The 18367-nt window shown below is 45.2% G+C and overlaps 1 protein-coding gene across 1 annotated transcript in view; it reads left to right on the top strand.

Moving 5' to 3' along the window:
• MYT1 (myelin transcription factor 1) overlaps positions 1–18367 on the top strand; it is a 196453-nt gene that overhangs the window by 125366 nt on the left and 52720 nt on the right. The window contains exons 15-17 of the mRNA XM_058176713.1: positions 1465–1619; positions 10681–10743; positions 11136–11204. Coding sequence (XP_058032696.1) covers positions 1465–1619; positions 10681–10743; positions 11136–11204 — 287 coding nt within the window. The remainder of the gene's footprint in view (positions 1–1464; positions 1620–10680; positions 10744–11135; positions 11205–18367) is intronic.

Raw genomic sequence — 18367 nt, 5'->3', positions numbered from 1 at the left:
AGCTTTATCTAGTGTCCTCTGATACGCTGATACTGACAAGCCACCTCACTACTTTTATAAGGCAGAATCTACTCTGCGGACTTTTCTTTTTTGCTTTCAGGTTTTAAGTCCGTCTTGTGAACCCTACTGAGAAATTCTCTGCACTTTGATCAAAGGGGCTGTGGCTGTCCTAAAAGTGCTTTTTTCCCAAGGGGCAACTGGACGTTCTGGTTTTTCTTTGAAGACGTTCCGCTTCTCATCCATGAAGGCTCTTCAGCTCAAGTGGTTGTTTTGTTTCCCCAGTGTACAGATCTGCACATGGCTCACTGCATTGTACTGCATATACCCCGGGAGTTTTATTCTCGGGGTGGACAAGCTTCTGCCTTAGTGTAGTCTTGGCTTTGAAAGGTGCATGTATGACTCTCTCAACAGAAGGGGAGGGATATGACATCATCTATCTCCAGTCTACTACACAGTCCTTTCAACAGTTCCAAGAAGTCTCCACACCATTGGTGGGATTCAAATAATTTAACAACTGGTTCTCTGCCCTAATGACCAGCTGGGTGGGTGTGGCCATGGTGGGCGTGGCCAGGGGGTGTGACAGGTGGCACTCAGCCTCCTGCACCCCCGGGGAGCAAAAACGGGCCGCGGGAGGGGCACTGTCCCCCCGCGCCCCGTTTTGGCCCTAGTAGGCCTCCCTACAGCCTCCTGGTGGCAAAAACGGGTCATGGGGAGGCCGTGTTTCACCCCCCCGTGCCCCGTTTTGGCCCTAGTAGGCCTCCCTACAGCCTCCTGGTGGCAAAAACGGGTCATGGGGAGGCCGTGTTGCACCCCCCCCGCACCCCGTTTTGGCCCTAATAGGCCTCCCTACAGCCTCCCGGAGGCAAAAACGGGTCGTGGGGAGGCCATGCTGCACCCCCCCATGCCCCATTTTGGGTCTAATAGGCCTTCCTGCACTTACCTGGGAGCCAAAATGGGCGACAGGGGCGGGGGGGGCGCCACACACACACCCATGCCCCATTTTGGGCCTAGTAGGCCTCCCTGCACTTACCTGGGAGCCAAAATGAGGCACGTGGGAACTCCTGGAAGGGGAGGGGAGGAGAGTGGCCAGCCAGCAATTTAACAACCGGTTCGCCTGAACCGGCTGAATCCCACCACTGCTCCACACCCATTTGCACTATTCAGGTTGCCCTGAGGACACAGATAAACCTCCAAGTGGCCTCAATGACTCTCTAAAAGAATGCAAAGCTCTCTGCAAGGAGTATGAATCCTTCCATTCCCCACCACCCAGTCAGAGCTGAAGAAGCTTCTTGGATGAGAAGCGAAAGGTCTTCAACAACAACAACAACAAAAACCAGAAAGTCCAGTTGCCTCTTGAAAAAACATACCTTTGACTGAGAATTTCCATAGATATAGCGCTGTGGCTGGTTTTGCAAAGTTACCTCTACTCCCTCCAGAATATTTTCTGGATTTGCTTTTTTGCAGTCGGAGCCTGCCGCCCGTTCATTCGCCTCCTCGGAAGCCGACGAACAAGAAGTCCCAGAGGAAAACTTTGAGGAAAGAAAATATCCAGGGGAAATCACCTTAACCAACTTCAAGCTGAAGTTCCTTTCCAAGGAAATCAAGAAAGAGTTACTCACGTGAGTCTGCCTTAGCTTGGCTAAGCAATTGTGCCATAAAAGATCCGAGAGGGGACAAACTCCCTTTATAATTTTTTTTTGTTTTTACTTTATTTCCAAACTTATGCAAAAAAAGAGAAGAAAGACAAAAAAAGAGAACAAAAATGTAAACAGAAGAAAAGGCAAAGGAGCAAAGACAAAAAGACAACAAAGAACAACAAGAAACCAGAAAAACGTGCCTAAAAACAGAATAACAAAAACACAGGTAGTCCTCGACTTACGTCCACAAAATTTCTGTTGCTAAGCGAGAGGCTTGTCCAGTGAATTTTGCCCCCTTTTATGACCTTTCTTGCCACCGTTGTTAAATGAATCGCTGCAGTTGTCAACCTGGTTGTTAAGTGAATCTGGCTTCCCCCTTGACTTTGCTTGTCAGAAGGTCACAAAAGGGGATCACGTGACCCTGGGATGCTTCAACCGTCATAAATGTGAATCAGTTGCCAAGCATCTGAATTTTGATCATGTCACCCTGGAGAGGCGGCAACGGTCGTAAATGAGAAAAATTGTTACAATGGTCACTTTTTTTAGTGCCGTTGTAACTCGAAACATTCACAAAACGAACTGTTGTAAGTCAAGGACTACCTGTACATATAACTGTATGTCGGTGGTTGAATACAGATAAATATATTTCAACAGGAATAGTTTCCCCCAGCCATTGCAAAACAGGCCCACAATTTATGAACTTCTAGATCTCTATTTATTGAATGACTATACACGGCATTTAAAAAATATTTCAAATGTGACAATCTAGTATCAGTCAACCATTTTGACTTACCATCTCTCTGCTGTAGTATAAAGCAGTTAACGGGTGATCCAGCGGTGAAATGCACTTACCTTCGTTACCGGTTTGGAAATGTGAGCGCGCCTCTTCTGCGCATGCGCAGAGCCTCCTATGCATGCACAGAGGGTCAAAAACGGGACGTAACGCGAGCCGGATAGATCCGGCCGGATTTCACCGCTGGGGTGATCCCAAAACAAAGCTAGATTTCAACAGTAACTGTTCTATTATCGATCTGTTATTGTATTCAACTAACAGAAGGTCCAGAAACAACTTCTAATCTACCATAAACCTACAGCAATAGACACCCCACCCCACCCCCAAATCTCTCTCTAGCTTGCTTTCATTTGGATTCCTGTGTTTATCGGGGTGGATTCCATCCAAGAGATCCTTCCCACCATTGGCTTCTGTGATGCAATTCTATGAAAGTCGAGATAACTTTGCCGGATGAATGTGGGAGGGAGTCTTTAAGACATAGAAAGTTCAAACCTCATGTTAAAAAGCCTGATTTCACAGAAAGAGTAGTGGAAATTTGGAGCCAACTTCCAGGGGAGGTGGGTGGGTCAGTCATCAATAACTGAGTTTAAACACGCTTGGGATAAACACACGTCCATCATCCGGCAAAAATTCTAAAATAAAATTTAAAAATAATTTTAAAAATAATATATCAATGCATCAAACATGACTAGCACTGATGATGTTATCTAGTTTGGGTAATGAAATGTCTGCAGGAAAACAACCCAGCAAAGAAGGCACCAAGGATCCCATCCTCCTCCTCCTCCTCCTCCTCCTCTCTACAAACCCCACTCCCTTCTAGCATTGATGATGTTGCCTAGTTGGGTAATGACATGTCTGCAAGAAAACAACCAAGCTCAGAGAGCAGCAAGGACTCCAAAGTTGTTGTTGTCCTCCTCCTCTTTCTCCTTCTCCTCCTCCTCTCCACAATCCCCACTCTCTTCTAGCATTGATGATATTGCCTAGTTGGGTAATGAAACATCTTGCATTTGCAAGAAAACAATCATGCTCGGAGAGCACCCTTTATATTAAAAAGAAAATAATAAAAAAAACCAAAAAAGGACAGATTCCGTGAATCCGCTAATCCCATATTATTTCTGCCGTCTGTGTTTCTGCATTAAAAATCCCGCTCAAGATTCATTCATATTTCACAGAGGAAGGATTTTATTTAACCCAAAAGCTGTTGATATGAAGAGCCATTCCATATGGTCTCTTTGAAGCTTTGCCGCGATTTAAGAATGGGGGGGGGAAGAACGGTGAATCCAAGCCACCCCAATCTTAACGTCTGGTTGAAGTGGAGATAAATGCATTTTATTTACATTTGCGCCGGAATGTTTTGGGGATGCTGTGGGAGCAGGGAACAACTTTTGCTTAAACAGATTGCTTCGCTTCCTTGTTTGCCCACTCTCACAACATCCCCTGAAAGCTTCCGAAATGTCCCACAATCTCTTCGTAACAACCTTGGCGAACGGCGTTTCTCCTTGCCCGGCGATGGTACGAAGGTTTGAGGGGAGTGGGGAAAATTGTGAGACCAGAAGGGCGAACTAGCATCTGTGGCTGTCAGATTCCCAAGGGTTGCCGAGTCTTATAAATTCATATTAAGAGGTGTGATTTTTTTTTTCCAAATGAAAAAGGGGAAGGGTGTGTGTGTGTGTGTGTGTGTGTGTGTGTGTGTGTGTGTGTGTGTAATGGATGTGATGCGTCTGCTGAAATAAATGTACAACAAATGGCAAGGTAAAAATCTTTGTTTTAACTCCTAGCAATGTTGAAAAGGGAAAATATAAGCTTATTTATATAAGAGTTTATATTTACAGGAACGCTTTTATCGGCAATGTTTCCCTGTGCTTGTATATTCTCTTAAAAACCATATTTTTTTCCTTTGAAATCTACTCAACTCATCTGGCCTCTCAACTTCTAATATTCTAGGGAACTCAGTTCATCGCTTAAGTGGATTTAGCTGCTTAGATACAATATTAAAAGAGTTGGTACGATTCTCACCTTTCAAATTAAAACGTTGAGAAAAACCATGATACAAAAGACTCAAGATCTTCAAAACTTTTTGGAACATTTATTTGGTGGAAAAGGAGATTTCCAGTTGCTTAACCGGTGATCTCATAGCCAAATCTGATAGCAGAAAAACTAAAAAAATAAATAAATAGCAGGTTAATAGCAGAATTCAGTGGTTGAGTTCGTATAACCTTGTATATGACGAACAAATAAGCTATGGCTTCATGTGAAGGCATGGTTCATGCAATATTGTAAAACATAGAATCATAGAACTGGAAGGGACCTTAGAGCCTTCTAGTGGAACCTCCTGTCCAAGATAGGAATTCATATACCAGTGGTGGGATTCACCGGTTGTAACAACCGGTTCGCTTCGCGCGCCCTGTGGAGGCGGGAAATGGGCTCATTTCTGGACTTCCGTTTCTTCTGGTAGGCCCATTTTTCGCCCTCCCCAGGCTTTGGAGGCTTTCCTGGAGCTTCCAGGAGGGCGAAAACTGCCTCCCCCAGGCACTGGAGGCCCTCCGGAGGCCAGAAACACACCCATTTCCAGACTTCCAGTGGCCCATTTTTCACCCTCCCAGAGCCTCTGTGCGCAACGTGCAGTTACCTGGCATCTAAAACAGGCTGTGTGGAGACTCCGGGGAGGGGAGGGGAGGGGAGGGGAGGGGTGGCGGGATCAGCCAGTCCTTGGAACAACCGGTTCGGCGAACCAGAACAACCGGTTCGCTCAAACCGGTCCAAACTGGCTGAGTCCCACTCCTGCCTTATACCATCCCAGACAATCTTTTCTTGAAGACCTCTAGTAATGGAGCATTCACAACTTCTGAAGGCAAGCTGTTCCACTGATTTAATTGTTCTCACGGTCAGGAAATTCCTCCTTACTTCTAGATTGGTTCTCTCCTTGATTAGCGTCCATCCGTTGCTTCTTATCTTGCCTTCAGGTGTTTTGGTGAATAAGTCAACCCCATCTTCCTTGTGACAGGCCCTTCAAGAATTGGAAGATGCAATCATGTCACCCCTAAGCCTTCTCTCCATGAGGCTAAACATACCTAGTTGCCTTCATTGCATGGTTTAGCCTCCAGATCCCTTATTATCTTTGTTGGTCTTGCCACTTCCAGATTAATGAGCTAGAACAGGGGTGTCAAGCTAGACTTCATTGAGGGCCGCATTGGGGTTGTGTTTGACCTGGGGAGGGGAGTGGGTGTGGCCAGGGTGGGCGTGGCCAGCTCGACATCACTCGAGTCAGGATCACCTGTGGCGGCCCAAGCACTCTGCCAGCAAAAACAGGCTCCTGAGCTCCGTTTTCGGCTGTGATGGCCTCCTGCAACCCTCTGCCAGTGAAAACAGAGCTCGGGAGGGTTGTACGTGACCCTCCTAAGCTCTGTTTTTGCTGGCAGAGGCACCACAGGCTGGTCCTTTGTTGTTTCCAGGGTGGTCCCACGGGCCAGATCTAAGCACCCTCTGGGCTAGATCCAGCCTCTGGGCCTTGAGTTTGACACCCCTGAGACAGTGGTAAAATGTAAAATTTGTTCTTTGGTTGTGGTTTAGGGGTGGGTGGGTAATGTGACTGGGTGGGCGTGGCCAACTGTGTTTTTTTTTTACTTTTAAAAGCATTTTTTCTACAACCACTTCTGCAGAAGAGGTTGTAAAAAATGCTTTTAAAAGGCTCTGACGATCCCAGCTGAGTTGCCTGATCGTCGGAGGCTTTTGTTTTCTTTTAAAAGCATTTTTTTTTGCCTTAAAGAAAAGAAAAGAAAAGCCTCTAACGATCAGGCCTAAGAGGTTGTAAAAAATGCTTTTAAAAGCCTCTGGCGATCCCAGCTGAGTCGCGCGATTATCAGAGGCTTTTTTTTTTTTTACTTTTAAAAGCATTTTTTCGGCCGAAGAAAAAATGCTTTTAAAAGTAAAAAAACCAAAACCTCTGATGATCGCGCGGCTCAGCTGAGCTTGGGGCAGGGTGGCTACCGGTTCTCCGAACCACCCGCCGCCATCGCTACTGGATCAGGCGATCCGGTCCAAACCGGGAGCATTTCACTGATGATGTTACCTAGTTGGGTAATAAAACATTTGCAAGAAAACAGCCAAGCTCAGAGACCACCAAGGATCCCATAGAAGAAGTTATTTTTTTCCTTCAACTGAGAATAGGCGGCTGCTAACCACTCAGTAACTACTTAATATGATAATCCAGCTTGATGCTTCTCTGTAACCAAGCCGTCATGGCATAACAAGGTAATGGCACTTCATTTTCCAAAGGGGCCATATGAGAAAGTGAGACTGTTATTAAGACTGAACCAATAGAGTTGTGAAAATACATAGACACACAAGCATGCATATACATTAATTAAAAAACAAACAAACTAGCAGTTGCCTTTAAAATACAAGTAGTCCTCGACTTCATTTAGTGACCGTTCAAAGTTACAACACTACTGAAAAAAAAATGACTTATAACCATTTTACAACCTTTGCAGCGTCCCCATCCTCACGCGATCAAAATTCAGATTTTGGTTCCTACTTAATGACTGGTTTTTTGGGTCCCAAAGCCACGTCATAACCATCTGCAACCTTTGAACAAGCAAAATCAATGGGGAAGCGAGATTCACTTAACAACCGTGTTTACTAGCTCGATCAACTCCAGTGATTCACTTAACTGTGGCAAGAAACTTCATAAAATGCGGGGGAACCCACTTAACAAATGTCTCACTTAACAACAGAAACATTGAGCTCAGTTGTGGTCGTAAGTCAAGGACTACGTGTAAAAGCCGTGGAGTTGTATTGCACGCAGAGCAAACAATATTTGCCATATTTTTCGGTGTATAAGACGCACTTCCTCCCCACCCCCCAAAAAACACTGGGTGGAAATATCTGTGCATCTTATAAAGCGAATGTTGCCAAAGCCCCGCCCACTCGCCGGCCCCCACCCTTCATCCTCTGCCTTCCAGCAATTTACCTCCTTGCAGCAAATAGCAAACAGCCTGGTCAGCTTCAGCACAGCTTGACTTAGCACAAGCAGCTGATTGGCGGTTGGATCGGCCTTTAGGAATACAGCCTATCAGCTGTTCCAGGCTCTAGGGATTGCCACCACCGTCACTGCCCATCGCTGCTGCCGCCCCATTTTTGGCCTCCGCATGCCCCATTTTTGGCCTGCGCGCATCCCATTTTTGGCCCACTCCAGGCGGCAGGGATAGGTGGCGGTGGCAGCGTTTCCTGCCACCTGGAACGGGCTGAAAATGGGACACACGGAGGCCAAAAACGGAGCGCGCAGAGGTGGCAATAGGCAGCAGCAGCAATGGGCAGTGATGGCAGCAATGGGTGGTGGTGATCCCCGCAGCCTGGAACAGCTGATAGGCAGTATTCCAGAAGGCTGATCCAATCAGGCTGTTTGCTGCAAAGAGGTAAATTGCTGGGAGGCAGAGGCAGATTTTTTCTTCTTGTTTTTGTCTCCAAAAGTCTTAATAGTCTGAAAAATACGGTACATTTGCTTTCTAATTTCCAACTGACCTCACATAGCCCAGCTAGGGACAGCCAAAAGACCGCATCTGGTCATAAAATGTTCAGGTCTAATCTATGGCATATTCTCATTTATCCATAGAATGGGCAATGAACAGATTCTACCTAATCCTTCCACCATTTTCTTTGGCACATTATGGAAAATCACGGTATCAAATTAGGTATCTTTTGGGGAAAGAAGGTTGTCTTTAAACAGCAACCAACTGATCATTTCTCCCCTTAAAGCAGGGGTGTTAAGCTCAAGGCCCGGGGGCCGGATCCGGCTCACAGGTTGCTTAGATCTGTGGGGCCGCCCTGAAAACAGGGAAGGACTGGCCTGCAGTGTCTCTGCCAGTGAAAACAGAGCTCAGGGGGGCAACACACGGCCCTCCTGAGCTCCATTTTCATTGGCAGAGGATTGTAAGAGGCCGTCGCAGCTAAAAATGAAGCTCGGGAAGCCATTTTTGTTGGCAGAGCGCTCGGACCACCACAGGAGCCCCCCCCACAACACGAGTGATGTCATGCTGACCATGGCCAACCCGGCCCCCTCAAATACAACCTTGATGCGGCCCTCAATGAAATAGAGTTTGACACCCCTGGTTTATAAGGACTTCATCGGGTCAGTAAGTCTTGTGACGTAGTGGGTGAGATTCAGTCAGTTCGGACTGGTTCAGGCGAACCGGATGCTAATTTTACATCTGGTTCGCCGATCCAATAGTTGCAAGGACTGGCTGATCCCGCTCACCCGGCCCCTCCCAGGAGTATACACGTGGCCCATTTTGGTTGCCAGGTAAGTGTAGGGCTCGCAAAGAGGCTCTGGGAGGGCGAAAACAGGCCTCCCGGAAGTTCTGGAACAGAGGTGGGTATCAGCAGGTCCTGACCACTTCTGGAGAACCAGTAGCGGAAATTTTGAGTAGTTTGGAGAACCAGTAGTAAAAATTCTGACTCGCCCCCACCTATTCTTTGCCTCCCAAGTCCCAGCTGATCGGGAAGAAATGGAGATTTTACAGTATCCTTCCCCTGGATTAGGGAGGGAATGGAGATTTTACAGTATCCTTCCCCTGCCACGCCCTCCAAGCCACGCCACGCCCACCAAGCCACACCCACAAAACAGGTAGTAAAAATTTTTGAAACCCACCACTGTTCTGGAAGTCTTGAAACGAGCACATTTCCGGCCTCCGGAGGGCCTCCAGAGCCTGGGGGAGACCGTTTTTGCCCTCCTGGAGACTCGAGAAAAGCATCCGGAGCTTGGGGAGGGCGAAAACGCCCCTCCACCCGCCGCCATGATGCAAGAGGCCGACTAGGCCACACCCACCATGGCCACACCCACCCAGCAACCAGGCAGAGAACCGGTTGCTAAAATTTTTGAATCCCACCCCTGCATATAGATCATGTAAGTTGAGGGTCCCAATAGGTCACGGAGGGGTGAATTCCAGCAGGTTCTGACAGCTTCCGGAGAACCAGTAGCGGAATTTTTTGAGCAGTTGGGAGAACCGGCAAATGCCACCTCTGGCTGATCCCAGTGTGTGGGGTGGGAATGGAGATTTTGCAATATTCCATCCCCAGGAATGGGGAGGGAATGGGGATTTCGCAGTATCCTTCCCCTAGAGTGGGGTGAGAATGGAGATTTTGCAGTATCTTTCCCCTGCCACGCCCACCAAGCCACACCATGCCCTCCAAGCCACGCCCCCAGAACCGGTAGTTTAAAAAAATTGGATTTTACCACTGTGGTCAGGGTCTTGTAATGGGTCAGATGTGGATGCATCAAGTAAGGGTCTTGAGATGGGGAGGTTAGATCAGCCTTCAGGAGGTGAAGTGCTGTGGGGGTGGGACTTAATAAGAATATAATATTGCTCCTCACCAGATACCAAATGTAGCTCTAGAACAGCGGTTCTCAATCTGTGGGTCGGGACCCCGTTGGGGGTCGAATGACGATTTGCCAGGGGTCGCCTAAGACCATCGGAAATATGGGAAGTATACTTGCGAGTCAAAGAATGGTTGACTCCACAAGCCAGCTGCAGGCTCTTCAAATCGCTAGCCGAATTCGGCTTCAGGTGCGATGAATTAAAAAAGAGAGAAATCTTTCCTCTGATGTCTCCCTCTCAAGCCAGCTGCAATCACTCCCAATCGCTAGCCTAATCTGGCTTCAGGCGTGATAAACTTAATAGGGGAGGAGTCTCCGCTTTAATGCCTCTGTCCTCAAGGCAATCGCAAGCAGTTCAGATCGCTAGCCAATACGGCTTCAGGCGCGATAAATTCAAAATGAAAATAATTTTATGGTTGGGGTCGCCACATCATGGGGAATTGTATTAAAGGGGTCGCAGCACTATAAAGGTTGAGAACCACTGCTCTAGAACAAGGTTCTCCAACCTTGGCAACTTTAAGCCTGGAGGACTTTCAACTCCCAGAATTCCCCAGCCAGCTTTGCTGGCTGGGGGATTCTGGGAGTTGAAGTCCTCCAGGCTTAAAGTTGCCAAGGTTGGAGACCCCTGCATTAGAATGCTGCTCAGCACCCCAAAGAAGGTGACTGGACCCCTAAAAGCCCCTAAAACTCTTTGATAATTTCCCCCTTCCTCGAATTTCCATGACAAAGAGAGAGAGAGAGAGAGAGATTATCTTCTCCTTTTTTTCCCCCCTATTTTTTAGATATATTTTTTTTTCCACATATGCACAAATCTTACTGGTTTCTTTATATTTTTTGGCCACTCACCTTTTCTTTTCCCCATAATTATTTTCGTTCAGTTGCCCTACCCCAGGCTGTGATGGCAGCGGACACATCACGGGAAATTATGCTTCTCATCGCAGGTTAGTTGACCTTACCTACCCTTTACACTTTTCGGGATTGTGACCGTCTCTATTTTTTTTTTTTTTTTAATAATAAAAAAATCTTTTCTATTTTTTTTTATATATACATATAGATATATATATATATAAATGATAAGTGTGGATTCTTATTCCAGGGATGGGCAACTATAGCAATTTTATGACCGGTGGACTTCAACACCCAGAATTCCTGAGCCCGCCATGAATGAATGAATGGCGGGCTCAGGAATTCTGGGAGTTGAAGTCCGCCGGTGATACAGTTGTTCTAATTGCTCGCCCCGTCTTCTATTCCCTCTTCCCCTTGCTTTGATCTTCCCAACTTTTTTTTTTTTTTTTTTTTAGCTTACCCAAATATTCCATCTCTTCTTTTTCAGCCTTTCTGGTTGTCCTCTTGCTGACAAGAGTCTCAGAAACCTCATGGCTGCCCACTCTGCTGACCTCAAGTATGTTTGCGCTCAACTCTCTTTGTTTCGCCCTATTCCTCTCGCTTCTTATTCTTTGGCTTGCAATTTCCCTTTAAAGTCGAAATCTGCCTGGGAACTGACTCTCGATACCGATTCACAACGTCCTCGACCTTACAGCCGTTCATTTAGCGACCAAAGTTACCACAGCAGTGGGTGGGGTGGGGGGGAAGGGGCCGATGACTGTTTTTTTTCACACTTACGACCGTCGTAGCATTCCACCCACCCACCCCCCACGATCGATCACGTGATCAAAATTCGTGCGCTTGGCAACCGGCCCGCATTCAGGATGGTTGCAGTGTCCTGGGGTCATGTGATCCCGTGTTGCGACCTTCTGATAAGTAAAATCAATGGGGGAGAAAGATTCACTTAACAACCGGGTTACTACTCGCTTATCAACTGCAGTGATTCACTTAGCGACTGTGGTAAGAAAGGTCGTAAAAATGGGGCAACGCTCACTTAACAGCTGCCTCGCTTAGCCACGGAGGGAATCTCAGGCAGATTTTGATCGACTATCCCTGACTTATGCAACCCTATTTTCCCCAAAAACCTCTTAATGATTTTCTAGTTAAATAATGCCGTATCAGGAGTCATTCTTTTGCCTAATAGCACTGGTTTTGTTAGCAGAGTTGATAATTTATGGACCACAAACTATCATCATCATCATCATCGTCTTTTAATGACCACATAATCCCATGCGGAGTGGAGTCTGGGCAACTGAATGGAGCTGAGGGTTTACTGGGCGGATGCCCTTCCTGTCACCAATGCGGAGTTTTGTTCAGCAGATATATTCTCATCGTGCCCAGAGAGAGAAATATGTACCTAGGATCGAACTCACAGCCTCCTGATTGTGAGGCGAGAGCTCCACCTCTAGGCCACCGCTCCACTCTTATGGACCACGAACTATGAAGACCGCAAAATGCCTGGCCTACAATAGAAAAAAATGTCCGAAGGTTTTCAAACAACCATCTAGTTTCTCACTCTGTGAGACTTGACAATTTCCATCAGTTCTTTCTCCCCGGGATGGCATCATTTTCCTCCTTCAGTTAAAACTCGATTAATTAGAGCCTTCTCTATGCATTACCGCATTCAGAGTTACTACAGGTAATTCTCAATTTAGGACCAAAATTGAACCATACGGTCGTAAGTCATGGCGGTCATTAAGCGGGTCGCTATATGACTGCAACAGATTTTACAATCCTTTTTGCGCTGGTTCTTAAGTAAATACCATGATCATTAAATGAACGTCACCGTCAGTAAGAGAATGCCAGGGTTGTTAAGCGAGCCCATTATACCCTGTAAGGGTTTTTTTTATGACAGAACACCAGTTTCCGGCAAAAAAAAGTCACCAAATGTGACCATGGGATCCAAATGGCCATAACACCGGGGCAGTTGCCATGTGCCCAAAATGCAATCACGGGTGGCAGAGGTGGGTTTCAGCAGGTTCTGACAAATTCTGGAGAACCGGTAGCGGAAATTTTGAGTAGTTCCGAGAACCGGTAGTAAAAATTCTGACTGGCCCCGACCCCATCTATTCTCTGCCTCCCGAGTCCCAGCTGATCGGGAGGAAATGGGGATTTTGCAGTAACCTTCCCCAGCCACACCCACCAAGCCACGCCCACCAAGCAAGGCCACGCCCACCAAGCCACACCCACAGAACCGGTAGTAAAAATTCTGACTGGCCCCGACCCCATCTATTCTCTGCCTCCCGAGTCCCAGCTAATCAGGAGGAAATAGGGATGTTGCAGTAACTTTCCTCTGCCACGCCCACCAGGCCACGCCCACCAAGCAAGGCCACGCCCACCAAGCCACACCCACAGAACCGGTAGTAAAAATTCTGATTGGCCCCGACCCCATCTATTCTCTGCCTCCCGAGTCCCAGCTGATCGGGAGGAAATGGGGATTTTGCAGTAACCTTCCCCAGCCACACCCACCAAGCCACACCCACAGAACCAGTAGTAAAAAAATTTGAAACTCATTGGAAACTGGGTTGTAAGTAGCTCTGAGGAGGTCTGTTGTAACTTCGATCAGTCGTTGACCAGTCGTAACTCGAGGACTACTTGTATTCAGTAGGAGCAGAATAACAGCAAGACTTCATATGTACACAGGTAGTCCTCGTTTAGTGACCATTTGTTTAGTGACCATTCGAAGTTACAACAGCACTGAGAAAAGTGACTTATGACCGTTTTTCACAGTTACGACCGTTGCAGAATCCCCATGGTCACGTGATTTACATTCAGAGGCTTGGCAACTGATTCAGATTTATGACAGTTGCTCTTTCCTGGGGTCATGTGATTCCCCTTTTGCGACCAAGAATTGATGGGGAGTCCAGATTCACTTAACAACCGTGTGACTAACTTTAACAACTGCAGTGATCTGCTTAACAACTGTGGCAAGAAAAGTTGTTGAAAAAAGGGACGAAACTCACTCAACAAATGTCTCGCTTAGCAACGTAAATTTTGGGCTCAACTGTGGTCATAAGGCGAGGACTACCTACATTTTTAGATGGAATGGTATTTTTGCAGAGGGAGACCTGTATGGGAATTAGAGGGGGGTGGGGAAATACAATTTGTTCATTTTTGAAGCACAAAAGTAACCAGACTCACTCGCCCTGCATCAAGTTTGTTTTCCACATTTAATCAAATGGTTGCTTCACATTAACAATCTTTTTTTTTTTAATGAAAAAATTCTTTTTCTCAAAGGCGGTCAGCTGACAGATAATATCCATTCTTACAATCAAGAAACTACCAACAGACAAACAATCAAAGAGCAAATAACAGCCTAATCAAGGAAGCGCTAGTATAATATATATGTAAACTCCACTCTCTTCTAGCACTGATGAAGTTACCCCGTTGGGTAATTGGACTTCTTTGCTTATTGGTTTGAAACATTTTGTTGCTTATCCAAGAAGTCCACCGGTGGTCCTTGACTTACACCCATTCCCTTGGGTCAGAAATTTGAGGCTCAATTGTTGGAAGTTGAAAAAAGCGACTTACAACCATTTTTCACCCTTACAACCTCCGCAGCATCTCTATGGTCACAGGATCATATGGAATGGTATAGGGTCTCCTGCTTGAGCAGGGGGTTGGACTAGAAGACCTCCAAGGTCCCTTCCAGCTCTATTCTGATTGATTGATTGATCAAAATTGGGATGCTTGGCACAACTGGCTCATATTTATGACAGTTGCAGTGTCCCGGGGTCATGTAATCCCCTTTTGCGACCTTCTGACAAGCAAAGTCAATGGGGAAACCAGATTCATTCAACAACCACATGACTAACTTAACAACTGCGTTGATTCGCTTAACAATGGTGGCAAGAAAGGGTTGAAAAATAGGGCAAAGCTCACGCAATGTCTCGCTTAGCAACATAAACGTTGAGCTCCATTGTGATCATAAGTCGAGGGCTACCCGTATTATCCAGCTACTTGGATGTGCTGCAAAACGCAACAAGAAAAGAAGTCCAATTGGCATAATTCAATTTCCAGATATCTCTATCTCCTGGTCAGCTAGTTGTGTCATGAAAAGTCTGCAAGAAAACAACCAAGCTCAGAGAGCACGAAGGACATCACGAATGGAATGTTGTGCACAGACGGGACTTTCGAGCAACTCACGTTGTGTCATGCATCGCACACATTTTCCCCGAAATCTATTCATTCCCGCACCAAAGATTGGTTAGTCAAGCTGAGAGATATAAAAAGTTGCATATCCTTTGAATTGGCCTAATCAAGATCTTCCTTCGTGGAGAGAATGGAATACATTAACTTATAAACAGTTTGTTTAGTGATGGTTGGAAGTTAAAATGCCACTGGGAAAAAAGTGACTTATGACTGTTTTTCACACTTAACAACCAATTGGGTCCAGTGGTGGGTTGCTACCAGTTTGGCCTGGATCGGGTGACGGCGGGAGGCTCCGCCCACCCACCCAGAGGTCTCTGCTCATGCACAGGAATGTAGCAGTCGAGTGCCTGCGAGCAAACTGGTAGCGAACGAAATTGAAACCCACTACTGATCGGGTCTTACCATCCAGTCTGACAGGCTCAACAAATGGAGATACAGATGAACAGAGTGGGAAGGGACCTTGTAGGTCATCTAGTCCAACCCCCCGCCACACCCAAGACGATCCTACGCCATTTTTGACAGATGGCAGTCCAGTCTCTTCTTGAACGTTTCCCGTGAACCATTGCGACATCCTCCATGGTCACATGATTGAAATTCAGACACTTGGCAAACAGCTCGTATTTATGACGGTTGCAACGTCCCGGGGGTCGCACGATCCCCTTTAGCGACCTTCCGACCAACCGAGTCCACAGGGGAGCCAGATTGACTTAACAACTGTCTTTCCACCTTAACAACGGCAGTGATTCGCTTAACAAACGTGGCCAGGAAGGTCGTAAACTCACTTAACAAATGGCTCAGAGATTTGGGGCTCAGTTGTGGTCGTAAGTCGAGGATTACCTATATCTTGATCCGGAAGCTGCCAGATGTCGTAATAAGGTGCTAATTACACTAGCAAAGTTGTAAATTATTGTTATAAGGCCTTCCAAGAGAATTCTTTTTCAAGATTTGCAATGCCAAAGGAGGTGGAATTTAGTTCCTGAGCTTACGGAGAACGTGAAGTTGTTGTGTGGAAAATATAATTACCTCCAGGACGCCTGTCCGTTTAAATCTTACACTATGTTCTTCGATTCTGAATGAGCTTTCGCCGCGCTTGTGAAGTGGTAACTCTTTTTATTACACTTCCAAGTGAATGTATTTCCACATGGTTAGCACAATGCATTATCCTTTGCATCCATGTGCGATTTCTTTTTTTAAAAAATGGGAGTCTGCACTGCAGGTAGTCCTTGATTTACAACAGCTTATTTAGTGACCATTCAAAGTTACGACGACGCTGAAAAAAAGTGACTTACGGCCATTTTTCATACTCCCGAGCATTGCAGCATCCCAATGGTTCAAAATTCAGACATTTGGCAACTGGTTCGTATTTATGACGGTTGCAGGGTCCCAGGGTCATGTGATCCCCTTTTGCGACCTTCTGACCAGCAAAGTCAATGGGGAAGCCAGATTCACTTAAACAACGGTGTTCCTAACATAATAATAATAATAATAATAATAATAATAATAATAATAATAATAATAATAATAATAATAATAATAATAATAATAATAATAATAATAATAATAATAATAATAATAATAATAATAATAATAATAATTTAATTTCTATACCGCCCTTCTCCCGAAGGACTCAGGGCGGTTTCCAGCCAGATAAAAACACAATAAAACATACAATATACAATCAATATACAGTTAAAAAACCCATTAAAAAAACCTATTCAATTTGGCCCATTACCAACTTAGTAACTGCAAGGATTCACTTAACAACTGTGGGAAGAAAGGTGAGGCAAAATTCACTTAACGAATGTCTCAGAAATGTTGGGGCTCAATTGTGGTCGTAAGTCTGTATTAATCTATTTAGAAGTCACAAAAAATTCCTCTTCCCCCATGTTCTCCCATGCCAGAAAAAAGGAAATTATCTCCAGCCCATTCATGTCTTTCAAAGCACAGATTTATCTGCATTTTTCTGATAGTTGGCAAAAAAAAAATTTTTTTTTTAAATTATAACATATAATGGGGAATTGAGGTGGATAGTTGATTATAGATAGTCCTCAATTTACAACCACAATTGGGAGCAGGATTTCTGTGGTGATGCAAGCTGTGTCCAATTTTATGACTTGTTTGCCACGTTTTTTAAACGAAACACTGCAGTTGATGAATGAATCACATGGTCATTTTAAGCAAATCTGGTTTCCACCATTGATTTTACTTGTCAGTAAAAAATACCACATATAAGCCTATCTGCAGATAAACTGACTCTCCAAATTTCAAGCAAAATATTGTGAGAAGTGCACCACTGAGCCTCAAAAATTTAACCATAGCAACAGCGAAACTACAAACTGTTGCATCATCTTTTATAAAACTGCACAATTTTAAGGTTGCGACCGGCTTTTAAAAATCAGAATTCTGGTTCGCAGACAAGCCAAACCCAATTTTTGAAAGCTAAAATTCTTTTAAAAATCAAAGTTCTGGTTCGCAGATAAGCCAAACCCAATTTCTGAAAGCTAAAATTCTTGACTTATCCACAAGTATAGCCAGTAAACAAAAAAGAAACTTTTGGAGCTCTGAAATCCTCAAAAATCTTCATAACCGACATGACATCATTCCTTTGTTCTACTTAAAAGCCCCTGTGCATTATCCATGAAGAATGATTTATTTTGTTTATTTTTTATTAATTATTAAATTTATTTGGCGGCCCATTTTGCTACAAAGTGACTTTGGGTGGCTTATAACATCCTAACAATTTCAGAACCAGGAACTTTTCCCAGTAGAGGTAGTCTTCGATGTACGACTACAACTGAGTGCAAAATGTATGTTGCTAAGTGAGAAATTGGTTAAGTGACTTTTGCCCCATTTTACAACTTTTCTTGCCATTGTTGTTAACTGAATCGCTGCGGTTGTTTAAATTAGTAATAGGGTTGTTCAGTGAATTTGGTTTGCCCCTTGACTTGGCTTGTCAGAAGGTCACAAAAGTGTTCCAAGGAACACCCCCAACGAAATAAAGCTCTGAGGCTTGAGGTTCCTCAAAGTTCCAATTTATTAGAGATGTCATGTTGGCACAGCTGGGAAAACCCGAAACTGAAAGCTTCCAGGTTTTCCACACCCAGTTGACAGTTCACAGCCCTGCCTCACACCCACAAGTTCATCACATTGTCCAATCAACTCTTCCCACTCAGTTGGATACAATCTTCAGGCAGTCTCCATCAGACGCAGGATAAAGTCCTTGAATACGGAATGGTGTTATGGCTAACTTTCTACCGCTCCAACAACAACCCCCTCCCAACTTCCCCAGCTAAAATATGTGGCAGTTAAGAAGCAAAAAGAAAATTGCCTTCCAAAACTGACAAAAAGGGGATCACATGGCCCCTGGATCACTGCAGCTGTCATAAATGTGAGTCAGTTGTCAAGCATCTGGATGTAAATCACATGAGCATGGAGATGCTGCAATGGCCATAAGTGTGAACAATGTTCACAAGTCACTTTTTTCAGTGCCGTTGTAACTTCGAACGGCCACTAAGCACACTGTTGTAA

Source organism: Ahaetulla prasina, chromosome 3 (assembly GCF_028640845.1).
Source record: "Ahaetulla prasina isolate Xishuangbanna chromosome 3, ASM2864084v1, whole genome shotgun sequence".
Lineage (NCBI taxonomy): Eukaryota > Metazoa > Chordata > Lepidosauria > Squamata > Colubridae > Ahaetulla > Ahaetulla prasina.
This window is presented reverse-complemented; position numbering and strand designations above follow the sequence as displayed.